Below are 14,423 nucleotides of genomic sequence, written 5' to 3'. Positions count from 1 at the left end.
TCTGGTTTTCTGGTAGGCTTGCCTCAGCTCCTTAAGCAGCACTGCTTCAGTCCCTGTAATGGCCTCTGTCCTTCATGCCCTGGGAGATTTTGACAAATGTTTTGGCATTTTGAAAACTGGAACATAGTTCTGATAGCATGGATTCCTCTCCCCATACAGCGATCAGATCCCGTACCTCCCGTTTGATTTATGCAGGAGCTCTTTTGTGGTTCTGGGATTCCATCATGGTCACCTCTGCTGATGAGCTCTGCATGGTCACGTGCAGCTTGCCACGCTGGCCAAACAGGAAATTGAAATTCAAAAGTTCGCGGGCCTTTTCCTGTCCATCTGGCCAGTGCATCTGAGTTGAGAGTGTTGTCCAGAGCGGTCACAATGGAGCGCTTTGGGATAGCTCACTGAGCCCAATACTGTCTAATTGTGTCCAGAGTACCCCAAATTAGACCCAGCAAGGCTGATTTCAGCGCTAATCCCCTTATTGAGGGTGGAGTAAGGAAATCAATTTTAAGAGCCCTTTAAGTCGAAAAAAAGGACTTGGTTGTGTGGACTGGTGCAGGGTTAAATCAATTTAACGCTGCTAAATTTGACCTCAACTCCTAGTGTAGACCGGTCTTAGACACTGAGAGAATACTTCCCCAGCATTGCTTTGTAAGAATCAGCTCTCCTATGAGCATCTGGACTCGCCTCCCTGCTGCTGGAGATCTTGGCAAGTAGACAAGCCAGCTTTCTGTGACAGGTGTAGGTGAGCTTAGCACACACTGCACTTCCTGCCCTTGTTTCTCCCCCTTGTCTCCTTCATAGACGTATTTGGCTCAGGAGCAAGATTGGAAACAGGAGAATGCCTTAGTAAAACATCTTTTCCAAAGCTCCAAGGAATAAATTTGCTGTTTCTCTTTAATGGAACTGAAGTCCCAACTGAAATAAGGTAGTTTAAAGTTAAAATAAGAGGAGGGTTGACTGAAAAGCTTCATGATGGAAGTCTGTAGTCTGCTGTTCACACTCCTTAGGCAGAGTAATCTGGGAAAGGCTTAGAAGGCAAAATCTTATGCCCTAGCCAAGGCAACAGGAGAGAGAGAGAGAGAGAGAGAGAGAGGAGAGAACCTCAGCTGGTGTAACTTGTCAGTTACTTCAGTGGAGCCATGACAGTTTTTACTATCTGACGATCTGCCATGTGGTCTGCCACCAACATAGAGGAGAAAACCTGTGGCTAAAATTGTTGGCCATGAAGATGATAGAGAAGAACACTGAATTAGGGGGCACAGTTAATTTCACAGAAGCACATAAGGTAGAAATGTAAAAGTACTATTTAGATCCACCAGTGCCTTTCCCTGACAGTGCAGGATTGCACCTTACAGTAGCTACTCTTCTTATGCTAGTTACCCTATTGAAGATGCAAAGAATGGATAGGCTGAATGTTGCATACAAGAAATAATTTAAAAATACTGTACAAGAACTGTTGATTGCTTCGTAAGTGTGAATGGAAATAATTTAGAGCAAAAAGACAATTTTGGGTAAGCAAAGGTTTTATTCCTAGAGTTGCTTTTAGGTATGTACAAATTAAGAGCTAGGGAAATTTCTAGTCAGATTAAGTTATTGTGGTGGTAAATTTAACGAGGGTACAGATAGTTTCACTAGGTATTCTTTTAATTAAAAAAGCTCATTGACCACCTTTGCTCATCTAACATAATATTTTAATCATGTATATAAGATTTAAAACTTTATTTTTAAATTTTGGAGACTATTTTTGTTGAAATTCTTATGTTTAATGACAGCTTTTATTACTTTTTAGTGGTATAAAGCATGTAAGGTCTATACACAAAATGGTAATTTTACTAACCAACAGTAACATCTATTATTCTCACATTGGGGGGAAAAAAAAGGTGATTGCAACTTCTAAAAATCACTTTTAGTCTCCATAAATCTGTTACTTTGTTTGCTTTATCTGTGGGGAAAAAATGGATGCATCTATTGCACAGTATATGCAACATAAAATAAAATACAGAAATGCCGATAGTGTGAGGGAGGATTTTTCTCCCAGTTATTCTAATTCCAGAAACACAAAATCTAGGAAGGTATTTTAAATTCCTTCCTTAATGCCACATCTGTTGCCACTATTTCCCCCCCTCCCAGAACATTAAAATTAAATAATACAGATACAGGGCTAATAGCGTGGGCCAGATTCTAGTCTAAATTACACCTATAAATTATTCTGTAAAATGCCATAGTGTATTAAAAATCTGGCTTTCCTTTTTATAGTGTTTAAATCTCTCCACACTACCATTTAAAAGGAGGCTATATGTAGTTTAACATTAAGCAACGTTAATTTAATGGAAGGTAAGATCGAATAAGAGTGAACTATATTTTGACGTTATGGAAGAGAGAAAAAGCAAAACAAGTAACAAAAGAAAGTTCCACAATACCACTTAGTCAGCAAGTTAAATATTAAACCTTTGGGGAAAAAGTCTATCTAAAAAGTTAGTGGGGCAACCAAAACTGTCTCAAATCTTTGGGTGAGAAGAACAATTTATGCTGATACATTAGTAGCTCATAATGACAGCTGAAAGGAAGGAAAGTATGGCACAATCCAAAAGCATCACATATTGTGCAACTTGCTTGAGGGCAAGGACCAGTGGTGGTATTCTTGCTAAAATGATCACGCACTAGCTAGTCCAGCAGAAATAATAACTGGGTGGGTAACAGTCTCTTACCAGGACCCTAGTACATGTCCTTATGTCTACTTTATGCACCTTTTACAATTCTTTAGTTCTAAGACACCTGTCTCTTTAAATAAAATACTTTCTGTACCCCTTCTGGAGGCCTTTTTGCTTGGACTGTCTAGCCTAAGATTCTTTGAATGCTGTATTTCATCTTTTTTTGGAATTCTTTTCCAGTGGATTTAGATGAATGCCCAGAACTGATCTTTACAAACTGCTATATAAACATTTGAGTTTGAATCGATGCGCTGAATGTGTAATGATGATTTCTACAACTAGTTGCATGTGAGATGTTAATTACTGAGGTTCATATATTTGTTGCTTACTTATAAGCAGTTTCATTTATGTCTTAATACTGATGTGTATGTGTCAACTGACTTAACAGGACATCCTTGCAAGTAAGATCTTTGATCTCAAGAGTTTATTTTATATTTGCAACAAAGATAAAACTGAATTGAACTGGCTGGCTGAACTAAGCCCTCTCTTCTCTGCACTACATGTATGTCGGTTTTTGAAGTATGCATTTATATGCAAGTGCAAACAGTATACTGAATGTTTCAATACATTGCTGGAAGATGAGACCAGTAAATTATGCAGAAAGTTTGTCGCTTGCATGGTGAATTCAGTATATTAATGTAAAGTAGCAGCTAGCAATTGAACCAAAAACCTCACATTTGCTGTTTTTCTTTAGACACCTAGCTGTTGGGCAGAAGAGGGATCAGAAAAGAGATCACATCAGCGTTCAGCATCATGGGGGAGTGCTGATCAACTAAAAGAGGTAAATAGTTTTACATGAAGTGGGTACTTGATAGGCCAAAATTTTAATGTATTTTTTAAAAAAGTTTCACGCTACTATTTTGGAGCCTGGAAAGTCTGTGTGTGCACACCCTCATCCCCATCACTAGGTTCGGCCCCTACTTCAAGACAGAGTGGTTATAGGGGTGCTTTATTTTGTGCCAGCTGAACCATCTCTCTCCAGCTCAAGCTTTTGGCTCTGGAGGGAGGAGTAGGAGTGGATGGTGTAGACAGATTTGCCACTTGGGAATTTTCCCTATTCTGTGAAAGTCGCAAGAGAGTAGTCTCCCAGAGAGTAGTTATCAATGGTTCACAGTCATGCTGGAAGGGCATAATGAGTGGGGTCCGCAGGGATCAGTTCTGGGTCTGGTTTTGTTCAATATCTTCATCAATGATTTAGATAATGGCATAGAGAGTACACTTAGGAAGTTTGCGGACAATACCAAGCTGGGAGGGGTTGCAAGTGCTTTGGAGGGTAGGATTAAAATGCAAAATGATCTGGACAAACTGGAGAAATGGTCTGAAATAAAATAGGATGAAATTCAGTAAGGACAAATGCAAAGTACTCCAATTAGGAAGAAACAATCAGTTGCGCCCATACGAAATGGGAAATGACTGCCTAAGAAGGGATCTGGGGGTCCTGGTGAGCCACAAGCTGAATGAGTCAACAGTGTAACATTGTTGAAAAAAAAGCGAACATCATTCTGGGATGTATTAGCAGGAGTGTTGTAAGCAAGACACAAGAAGTAATTCTTCCGCTCTCTTCTGTGCTGATTAGGCCTCAACTGGAGTATTGTGTTCAGTTCTGGCTGCCACAGTTCAGTAAAGATGTGGACAAATTGGAGAAAGTCTAGAGAAGAAAAACAAAAATAATTAAAGATCTAGAAAACATCACCTATGAAGGAAGACTGAAAAAACTGGGTTTGTTTAGTCTGGAAAAGAGAAGACTGAGAGGGGACATGATAACAGTTTTAAAGTATATAAAAGATTGTTACAAGGAGAAGGGAGAAATATTCTTCTTCTTAACCTCTGAGGACAGGACAAGAAGCATGGGCTTAAATTGCAGCAAGGGAGGTCTCATACCGGGCCTCTGATACCAAGGGTTTGTTTCAGGGCCTCATCTTACTACAGCATCCATTGGTCCACACCTGTGCCGTGGCACTCCTCATGCTTAGTATCGAGAGAATAAGGAGAGGTGTGGACTGACAGCCTCTCCAGTTCCTTCTTACTGCTGGAGTGAGAATTCTCTATGTCCAAAGCTTTCTTGTCTTTGTCTATAAGTACTTGCGTACATAGTATTAGAGTTTACTGTTTTTAGTACTTTAGGAGTTTTATAGTTAATCTACAGTAGTTTTCCTCACCTCAGGGACCCTTCCAATTTTTCCTACCTTGGGAGAAGAACTATGTGCAGAATCCAGAGTTTAAGAACTGTGTCTCCTGCCTTCGCTCTTTCTCAGTCAGCAGTGACCATCGGCAATGCCTTAACTGCCATGGGGAAGTTCACATCTCTTCCAAGTGTAGCATTTGCTGCCCTTTTCCTCTCTTAACCTGAGAGAAACGATAGCTTCAATTGAGGGAGTACCTCTTGCAGAAGGCCATGAGACCTCAGTCAGATCCAGGCCAGGGGACCCCCCCCAATACAGCAGCTGCAGTCTGCAAGCAGTGCTCCTCCAACCACAAACTCTGGAGCAGAGGCCAAAGCTATTAAGTCCAAGGAATGGTTGCCTTGCATGAGAGTAAGAGGCACTCTCATAGGAACAAGAGCAGATTCCCTTCTAGGTTTGCTCCTAAAAGAAAGGATCCCTGCCTGATTCTGTCCTGGTTGTGGGAGTCCTTGTGTACAAATCCTAAAGGCTTGGGTCTGCCTAAACCTCCCACCCACAACGGTAAGGAGTGAAATAGAGAGGATCTGTCGATATTGGCTCCGGCTCATGAGCCGAAGGATCAGCACCCACTGCATCAACAGAGAGCTCCAAGTTGGACTCCTCTTCAACAGTACTTGACTCGCTTTTGTAAGGATCTGTTGACCACCATGTCCATGGATGCACCGGATCAGTTCTGACTACTTGGGCACCCTGCCATCTGGGACAGACTGAAACTTTCTGGAAGGTTTTTGCACCTTTCCTTACCTTCAATCCCCTCTTTTTTTTTTCTGGATCTCATCCTCCTAAGGGACACCTTGATACCAGGACAGAAACCCAGAGAAGGAGCTACTCCCCTACTCTGTCCATAAGTTGGCACCTTCATCTGATGACACCCCTAATGGAATCTCCCTTCTCGTTGGCTGAATCCAACATCTCAGACAAGCCATCACCTCCACATACAGAGGCTAGCAGTTGGCCTGAACAGAGTCTCTAGGATGTCTCGGACCCATCCTCCAACAAGACACAATTATCTGGGAAACCGATGGTACCCAATTCCTTGGGTTCCCCCCCTATATAGCTGGTCCAGCATACTGCCCTATTGCGGTCCATGCGATCCTTACTTCCCTAAGGACAGATTCCAGGCCATGAACAGCCTGATAAGATAAGTCACCTGCAGGTCTCTGGCTGAATCATCCTTTGCTGTCGGTGAGCTCATCTGCCTCCCCTGCACAGGATATGGACCCATGCCATGAGAGCACAGGGAATCTCAGTAGTTTCCTTTTCAAGAAGTACCTATACTGGACATTTGTAGGGCAGCAACCTCCACGTCTTCTGCAAGTACTGATCCCTATGTGTATTCCATGCATAGGTGACTGGTAAGCAGCATTCACAGGTACAGGAGGGTGTTTAAGATGCACGTGCTATAGATGTCTGTAATTCTGCATCTGCAGAAGAGGCTTGGACTAAAGCATAATGCTTTGTGAAGGTATAGATGGAACTCTAGGTTACTTACCTGTAACTGGAGGTTCTTTGAAATATGTGGTCCCTATTTGTATTTCACTACCTGTCGTCCTTCTCCTCTGCTTTGGATCATTTCTGGATTCACAGTAGAGAAGGAACTCGAGATGTGGTCGGTCTGCACTACCCCTTACAACCTTGGTACTAAGTATGAGGAGCAACATGGTACAGGCATGGACCAGTGGATGTTACTTGCCAGTTCTCTGATCTCAGGTGCATGGAGCAAATGCGTACCCACATGTAGAATACAGAAAGGGACCGTGCATCTTGTAGGACCTCCAGTTACCGGTAACTAACCTCTATCAATAGTAGGTTGTATTCCTCTTATGTGGACGAATCACTAAGGGGGAGGTGAGACATACCTGTTGACAGTGGGTTTCACAGATATTTGCTGACAACAGAGGAATGGTGAGATTAATGAAACTTGGGTTCCATTCCAGTTTCTGAAAGGGAGTGTGTTCTCCTGGTTACAGATGCTTCTGACCTTGTTTCCCTCCAAGCTTGATCCCTTCTTCCCCTGTACCCACCACCCTGTATCTGTCCTCTTTTCTTTTTACCCCACCCCCAGCTCCCTGTCCAGTCTCCTTGCTCAGCTAGTCCTAGTTTCTTTGTCTGGGCTCCCTAAGCTCCTCAAACCAGTTCTGCTATTTTCCCCCCACTCCTAGTTTCCCTGGGCATCGTCAGTCTGTCAGTTTCCAGTTCCTCATCCAGTCTGTCTGACTTCTAGTTTGCTCCCCCATTTTTTCCTCTCCTTGGCTTGAAGTTCCAGGGCCTTTGCCTAGCCAGTCCCATTCTCTGCCTCCCAATAAGATTTGGCTCTTGTCCCCCTCTGAATATGAGCCATGCACCTCCTTCTTGGGGGCCAGCAGTGGGGGCACAGAGCACAGAAGAGTCTCCTTTCTCTCAGTTTCTGTGCTCAGTGTTGCAGGAAATGTCTACTCTGCAATTAGACACCAGGCCAGCTGACAGGGGCTCACAGTGCTTGGGCTGCAGGGCTGTTTAACTGCTATGTAGACTTCCTGGCTTAGGCTGCAGTCTGAGTTCTGGGACACTCCTACCTTGCAGGGTCCTCGAGCCTGCGTTCCAGGCCAAGCCCAGAAATATACACTGCAATGAAACGGCTCCACAGCCTGAGCCCCAGTCAGTTAGCATGGGCCAGCCGCGGGGAATATCAACTGAAATGGTTAGTTTGACAAAGTTATAAGTTCCTAAAAACAAGGACTGCAGCTAGCTAATGGAGATAAGTATGAACCCTGCTAGGCAACTGTATTTCTATTATGAGTAACATACGTAAAACTACCTTGCATTTGGGTTTTTGAACTGTGTTCCCAACATGCTTGACCTCCTTGGCAGTCAACAAACTGTTGACATTTTCCATGCTTTGAATGGACAGGGTTTTCTTTTTTCTATTCCTTTTCATTCCAACAATGATTCCACTAATTCATACCACTTTTAGTTGGCAGACATTGTGAACTTAGCAAATACTTGTAGGCATATTTTATATTTAGTTTTGTAAAGTATACAGTATATGCTGTCCTATTTTTTAATTTCATTAGTATAGTTAAAATAAAATATAGTTGCTGAAAAGAACTAACAAGGAAAAAAATAATCATGATTGAATACTTGAAAGGTACACTGAAAGCTTTTAAAATAATAGAATATGTACGCTTATGGTTCCAAATAAATTGTCCGCTAAAAATGACAATTGATAACTAAATCAGATGGTTGAAAATCACTCTGCTCTTGAGTCGCCTGTTGTGGTCATCTGCCTGGGTTCCCAGAAATGTGAACCACTGTTACCACCTCAGCAACTGAGAAATTTGCAGCTGCAAAGCTATGTGTTAGCTCCCTGAGACACTAGCTTGTCTGTCATGCTGGCAAAATCTTCAGCATTCTGCCAGTCCACATCTTGCCCGGCAGGTAACAATCAGTAAACTCCAGTTCCTGAGTTCCTCAGATACACCTTTCTGCAGTGTTCAGTCCCTCTTATTGTAGCACCCATAAAACCTTATTGAATTTGATGCTCCTTCTAAGGGATAGTACACAGAAGTTTTTGTTTAATTGGGGTTGACAAACCCTCTTCTTCAATCAAAGTACTGAGGTGATGTATGGTAAAAGTATAACAAGCTTATTAACAAAAGGATACAAGTTTAAGTGATACCAAGTATAAGGACAGGTTTCAGAGTAGCAGCCGTGTTAGTCTGTATTCGCAAAAAGAAAAGGAGTACTTGTGGCACCTTAGAGACTAACAAATTTATTCGAGCATAAGCTTTCGTGAGCTACAGCTCACTTCATCGGATGCATTTGGTGGAAAAAACAGAGGAGAGATTATACACACACAGAGAACATGAAACAATGGGTTTATCATACACACTGTAAGGAGAGTGATCACTTAAGATAAGCCATCACCAGCAGCGGGGGGGGGGGGGGAAAGGAGGAAAACCTTTCATGGTGACAAGCAAGGTAGGCTAATTCCAGCAGTTAACAAGAATATCACAGACACACCCCTGGAGCCCCGACCTGGGGTATTCTATCTGCTACCCAAGATCCATAAACCTGGAAATCCTGGACGCCCCATCATCTCAGGCATTCGCACCCTGACAGCAGGATTGTCTGGCTATGTAGACTCCCTCCTCAGGCCCTTCGTTACCAGCACTCCCAGCTATCTTCGAGACACCACCGATTTCCTGAGGAAACTACAGTCCATTGGTGATCTTCCTAAAAACACCATCCTAGCCACTATGGATGTAGAAGCCCTCTACACCAACATTCCACACAAAGATGGACTACAAGCCGTCAGGAACAGTATCCCCGATACTGTCACGGCTAACCTGGTGGCTGAACTTTGTGACTTTGTCCTCACCCATAACTATTTCACATTTGGGGACAATGTATACCTTCAAATCAGCGGCACTGCGATGAGTACCCGCATGGCCCCACAGTATGCCAACATTTTTATGGCTGACTTAGAACAACGCTTCCTCAGCTCTCGTCCCCTAATGCCCCTACTCTACTTGCGCTACATTGATGACATCTTCATCATCTGGACCCATGGAAAAGAAGCTCTTGAGGAATTCCACCATGATTTCAACAATTTCCATCCCACCATCAACCTCAGCCTGGACCAGTCCACACAAGAGATCCACTTCCTGGACACTACGGTGCTAATAAGCGATGGTCACATAACCACCACCCTATATCGGAAACCTACTGACCGCTATTCCTACCTACATGCCTCTAGCTTTCATCCAGATCATACCACTCGATCCATTGTCTACAGCCAAGCGCTACGATATAACCGCATTTGCTCCAACCCCTCAGACAGAGACAAACACCTACAAGATCTTTATCATGCATTCCTACAACTACAATACCCACCTGCTGAAGTGAAGAAACAGATTGACAGAGCCAGAAGAGTACCCAGAAGTCACCTACTACAGGACAGGCCCAAGAAAGAAAACAACAGAACGCCACTAGCCATCACCTTCAGCCCCCAACTAAAACCTCTCCAACGCATCATCAAGGATCTACAACCTATCCTGAAGGACGACCCATCACTCTCACAGATCTTGGGAGACAGACCAGTCCTTGCTTACAGACAGCCCCCCAATCTGAAGCAAATACTCACCAGCAACCACACACCACACAACAGAACCACTAACCCAGGAACCTATCCTTGCAACAAAGCCCGTTGCCAACTCTGTCCACATATCTATTCAGGGGATCCCATCATAGGGCCTAATCACATCAGCCACACTATCAGAGGCTCGTTCACCTGCGCATCTACCAATGTGATATATGCCATCATGTGCCAGCAATGCCCCTCTGCCATGTACATTGGCCAAACTGGACAGTCTCTACGTAAAAGAATGAATGGACACAAATCAGACGTCAAGAATTATAACATTCAAAAACCAGTTGGAGAACACTTCAATCTCTCTGGTCACTCGATTACAGATCTTAGAGTGGCTATACTTCAACAAAAAAGCTTCAAAAACAGACTCCAACGAGAGACTGCTGAATTGGAATTAATTTGCAAACTGGATACAATTAACTTAGGCTTGAATAGAGACTGGGAATGGATGAGTCATTACACAAAGTAAAACTATTTCCCCATGGTATTTCTCCCTCCCACCCCACCCCCCACTGTTCCTCTGATATTCTTGTTAACTGCTGGAATTAGCCTACCTTGCTTGTCACCATGAAAGGTTTTCCTCCTTTCCCCCCCTGCTGCTGGTGATGGCTTATCTTAAGTGATCACTCTCCTTACAGTGTGTATGATAAACCCATTGTTTCATGTTCTCTGTGTGTGTGTATATAAATCTCTCCTCTGTTTTTTCCACCAAATGCATCCGATGAAGTGAGCTGTAGCTCACGAAAGCTTATGCTCTAATAAATGTTAGTCTCTAAGGTGCCACAAGTATTCCTTTTCTTTTCAAGTATAAGGAATAAGGATAGAAATGATTGCAAACAAGCAAAAGTAAAAGTATGCTTCTAAAACTCAACAAACTGGATCTTTTATTCAGAGATGTTTGTCTGACCTCCACCATTCTTCCAGCATGGCTGGCCCGTTCTTTAGCCAGGACCCAACACATGGTTTCTTTGACTCTTCAGGTGAAGGATGGGCTAGGGGTTCATTCTCCTTTGTATAGTCCAATAAACCTTTCAAATGTGTTCTTCTGAAGTGTATCCCTGATAAAGTTCCTTTCTTCTGCTTGGTGTAGACAGCATGCTGGCTTCTCTCCTATTTGTGGGTTTTGTTTTGTTTTTTTTGGAATGCAAATGATCTTCCTCCAGTCTCAGATGTCTATTGTCTTTTGGCCACACCTGACTTTATTTACATTGGAGATACACTCAAGCAGGCAGAACCACATTCTTCTGTCAACAACAACAACAACAACAACAACAACAACAACAACAACAACAAAAAAGCTGGTTTTCCTCCTTGGTCTGTTTATAGACTCCAAAACACAGTATCACCGAATAGCTCATAATTTTACATATAGCATTAATACATACACGTCACAATGACTTTAATCACCCGTGTGTCACCAGTTCACATATACCTTACATGATACCTTCTAGACACAGATTATGACAAGAGTGAGTTGGGGTACACTGTGCTGGTCAGGACAGCTGAAACTCACTACTAGATACCAGGGAGCCCCTTGCCTTCTGACATTGGGATGCTCTTGGGTCACGCTTACCATGACACCAGAGCTAAATTTCTGGTTTTTTTTTCCCCCTGTAGCAACACTTGAGGAATATCACCATCTGCTCGGTGCAGTGCCGTGGGTGAAGCTTTCTGTTCTGTTTGGGTATAGTGAGGCAGTCATTTATTGCAAGATATCCCCAACCCTAAACTTGCATTTTGAATGCTTGAGGGCACTTTTTCTTTTCTCCTCCTTAAAGATTGATCTTTTTGGATTAAAAAGATCCTTTTCTTTTCAGCCAATTCTCTATACCTTGTCATTTATAATAATGAATGCTGTTTAATCAGGAGTTAGTGATTGTTTTCAGTGTGGGTTTTTTGTTTTTTGGTGGGGGTTTTTTTGGGAATGTTTGGTTTAAAAAAAAAAAATTGTGACTAGACCATGGGGATTTCTGGTATGTCTGTCTGTGGTTTTTGAACATAATTTTTCTTCGTTTTTTTTAACACTGTATCAAATTGAGGAATCTTTGCCTAATTTAATTTCCTTAATTCATCTCAAGACCCTGACAAAAATGTTGTGACATTGGGGTGAAGTCCTTGGTAGGGTATACTTGGTTTTAATTCATTTTCTGTGAAAATGAGCAAATACACACTTCCTTTGAAGAGGACAAAATTTCTAAAGTAGCCAAATAATACTGAAATTATGAAAAATATCCCGTATGTTAATAGTGATAGTACTTTCAGCTTATATCAAAGCAATCAGTGAAATTTGATGATATTTAAGCTCTCCAAATAGTGGTGGGCCCAGGATTTTTGTACTGGAACAATTATGAAAAAATAATGCAACCTGTAAGCTTCTCTGTAGCAAAAAATAACATCTTCCCTTTATTCAGTTTTTCTCCCCCCTCAATTATCTTCTCTCCCCGTTATCTCTCATTGGAAACTTCCCCTGCAAGCCATGTACATACTAACTTGAACCACTAGCAGTCATGGTAATCATCGCTATCTAATGTATCCTGTTGCTATGGTAATGCAAGATATGAGGTTTTTTACATATGACTTTCCCTCCATTTTTTCTTTCACTCTCGAATGAGTTTCAGTTTGTTTAATTTTAATTTTTATCTGTGAGTCTGACATTGAATTTTTTAACTGCAGCTATTACCATCTCTGAAAATTATTCATTAGCAGCTTCTGTTGAAGTAGTGCAAAAGATTCATCAAGAAATAGCTACCTAAATTAAAAAATCTGCATCCAAAGTTTCCAGAACCTTATTTTATTTTCAATTTATGGAGGGTTATGCCATATAGAAAATGTGGGATTTAACAAGACTTAATTCAGGGGCCTAATTCTTATTTATTTGAAAGCTCATCCACACTGCTCAGTTAGGCACTGCTTTGAGTGCTGGTCCCTGTATATATTCCACTGTGGTTATGCATATGCCTGAGACTGGAGAATTGTAGCTGGTAATGTCTGTTGGGCCATGTCTGCACCCTTGCTGTGGCCCAGGGTATAGGGGCTGGTACAGACCAATGCCTTTCTAGTTCCTTCTTACTACTGCATGACCTGAGTTGGAATCTCTGGTGTCTGCAACTCTGAGCCTCTTCAACCTGTACCTTGGGGACCACCACAACCTATTTTCGACCCCTCACATTGGCCTTACTAGCTGCCCTGGGACCTGTATGCAGAGTATCCAGATTCCATGTGATCCAACACAAAGTGTTACAACTCTTCTATTCCATGAGCCAACTGGAGCCTCCAGAGCCTATGAAGGAGGAGAAAGATGAACCTGTTCTGCCAGTACCAATGAGTATTTCATCTTCTTGCCCAATGTGTTGGTTGCTACAACCTCAGTCAGGTCCAGGAGCTGTTTTGAAGAGTAGCAGAAGAGCTCGAAATCCTCTTAGAGAAGGTACAGGACTCACAACACAAGCTCCTAGACACATCCTATAGTCTATCAGTATCTGAATAGCACACCCAGACAATAAGCCCATACTGGAACTGGCAAGAACTGCACATGCCAGCTACCTGTATCCCTACCCCCAAGAGGGCAGAAAAGTAGTACTTTTTCCTGACTACGGGAACAGAATTCTTGTTCTCCCACCCTGCCCTGAACTGCCTAGTAGTTTAAGCAGCAATAGAAAGGTCCAGACAATACTATCCAAGGGTCGCCTTGTGGATAAGGAGGCTAAGCATTTAGATCTGATGGAAGAAACACATGTTTACTTCCAGCAGCCTCCAATTAAAATTTCCAACTATCATGTCCTCCTGGAAAAATACAATATTTTGAATTATTCTAAGATTTTGGACTTTAAAGACAAATTACCCTGGGACGATAGGGCTTAATTTCAAGCCCTTATTGATGAGGGCAGATAAGTGGCAGGAATCTCATCACAAGCTGCAGTTGATGCAGCCGATACTGCTTCAAGATCCATGGCAATTGGTATAGCAAGCAAGGCCAAACTGGCTCATGAGCTGCATGTTGCTCTTTTACAATCAAAGTGCGGCTCATGGAACCCACATTCTCCGCCTACCAGACTGGGAGCTCGGGACTTCTGCCCTGTAGGAAGGAGCGGGGCATTAGCCCCATAGGGGGGTGTCTGGGCAGAAGCCCCGTGCCCTGGCAGGCACCACCCTATGGAACAGGTTGTGCATGTTTTACGGCTCTTGAACTTCTGAAGATGACAGTATTCAGCTTGGAGGGTCAGTAAGTTTAGCCACTCCTGTGCTATAGTGATGCACTAGGAATCTTGGCTACACTCTTCCAGGTTCAGGTCCAGAACACCATGCAAGACTAGCCCTTTGAGGTCAGACTTGTTGACCAGAAGACGTTTCCTTGCATTCACTAAAATATTCTAGGGCCATCCTCCACTCCCTGGGTATGTA

General features: G+C 42.7%; 1 protein-coding gene across 3 annotated transcripts in view; it reads left to right on the top strand.

Moving 5' to 3' along the window:
* Nucleotides 1-14,423, top strand: part of GLCCI1 (glucocorticoid induced 1) — a 115,902-nt gene that overhangs the window by 56,702 nt on the left and 44,777 nt on the right. For all 3 annotated transcript variants that reach the window (XM_038392388.2, XM_043509253.1, XM_038392387.2), the window contains exon 3: nt 3,403-3,489. In XM_038392388.2, coding sequence (XP_038248316.1) covers nt 3,403-3,489 — 87 coding nt within the window. The remainder of the gene's footprint in view (nt 1-3,402; nt 3,490-14,423) is intronic.

Source organism: Dermochelys coriacea, chromosome 2 (genome assembly GCF_009764565.3).
Source record: "Dermochelys coriacea isolate rDerCor1 chromosome 2, rDerCor1.pri.v4, whole genome shotgun sequence".
Classification (NCBI taxonomy): Eukaryota; Metazoa; Chordata; order Testudines; family Dermochelyidae; genus Dermochelys; species Dermochelys coriacea.
The sequence above is the reverse complement of the archived record's forward strand: the minus strand, read 5'-3'. Positions and strand labels throughout refer to the sequence as shown.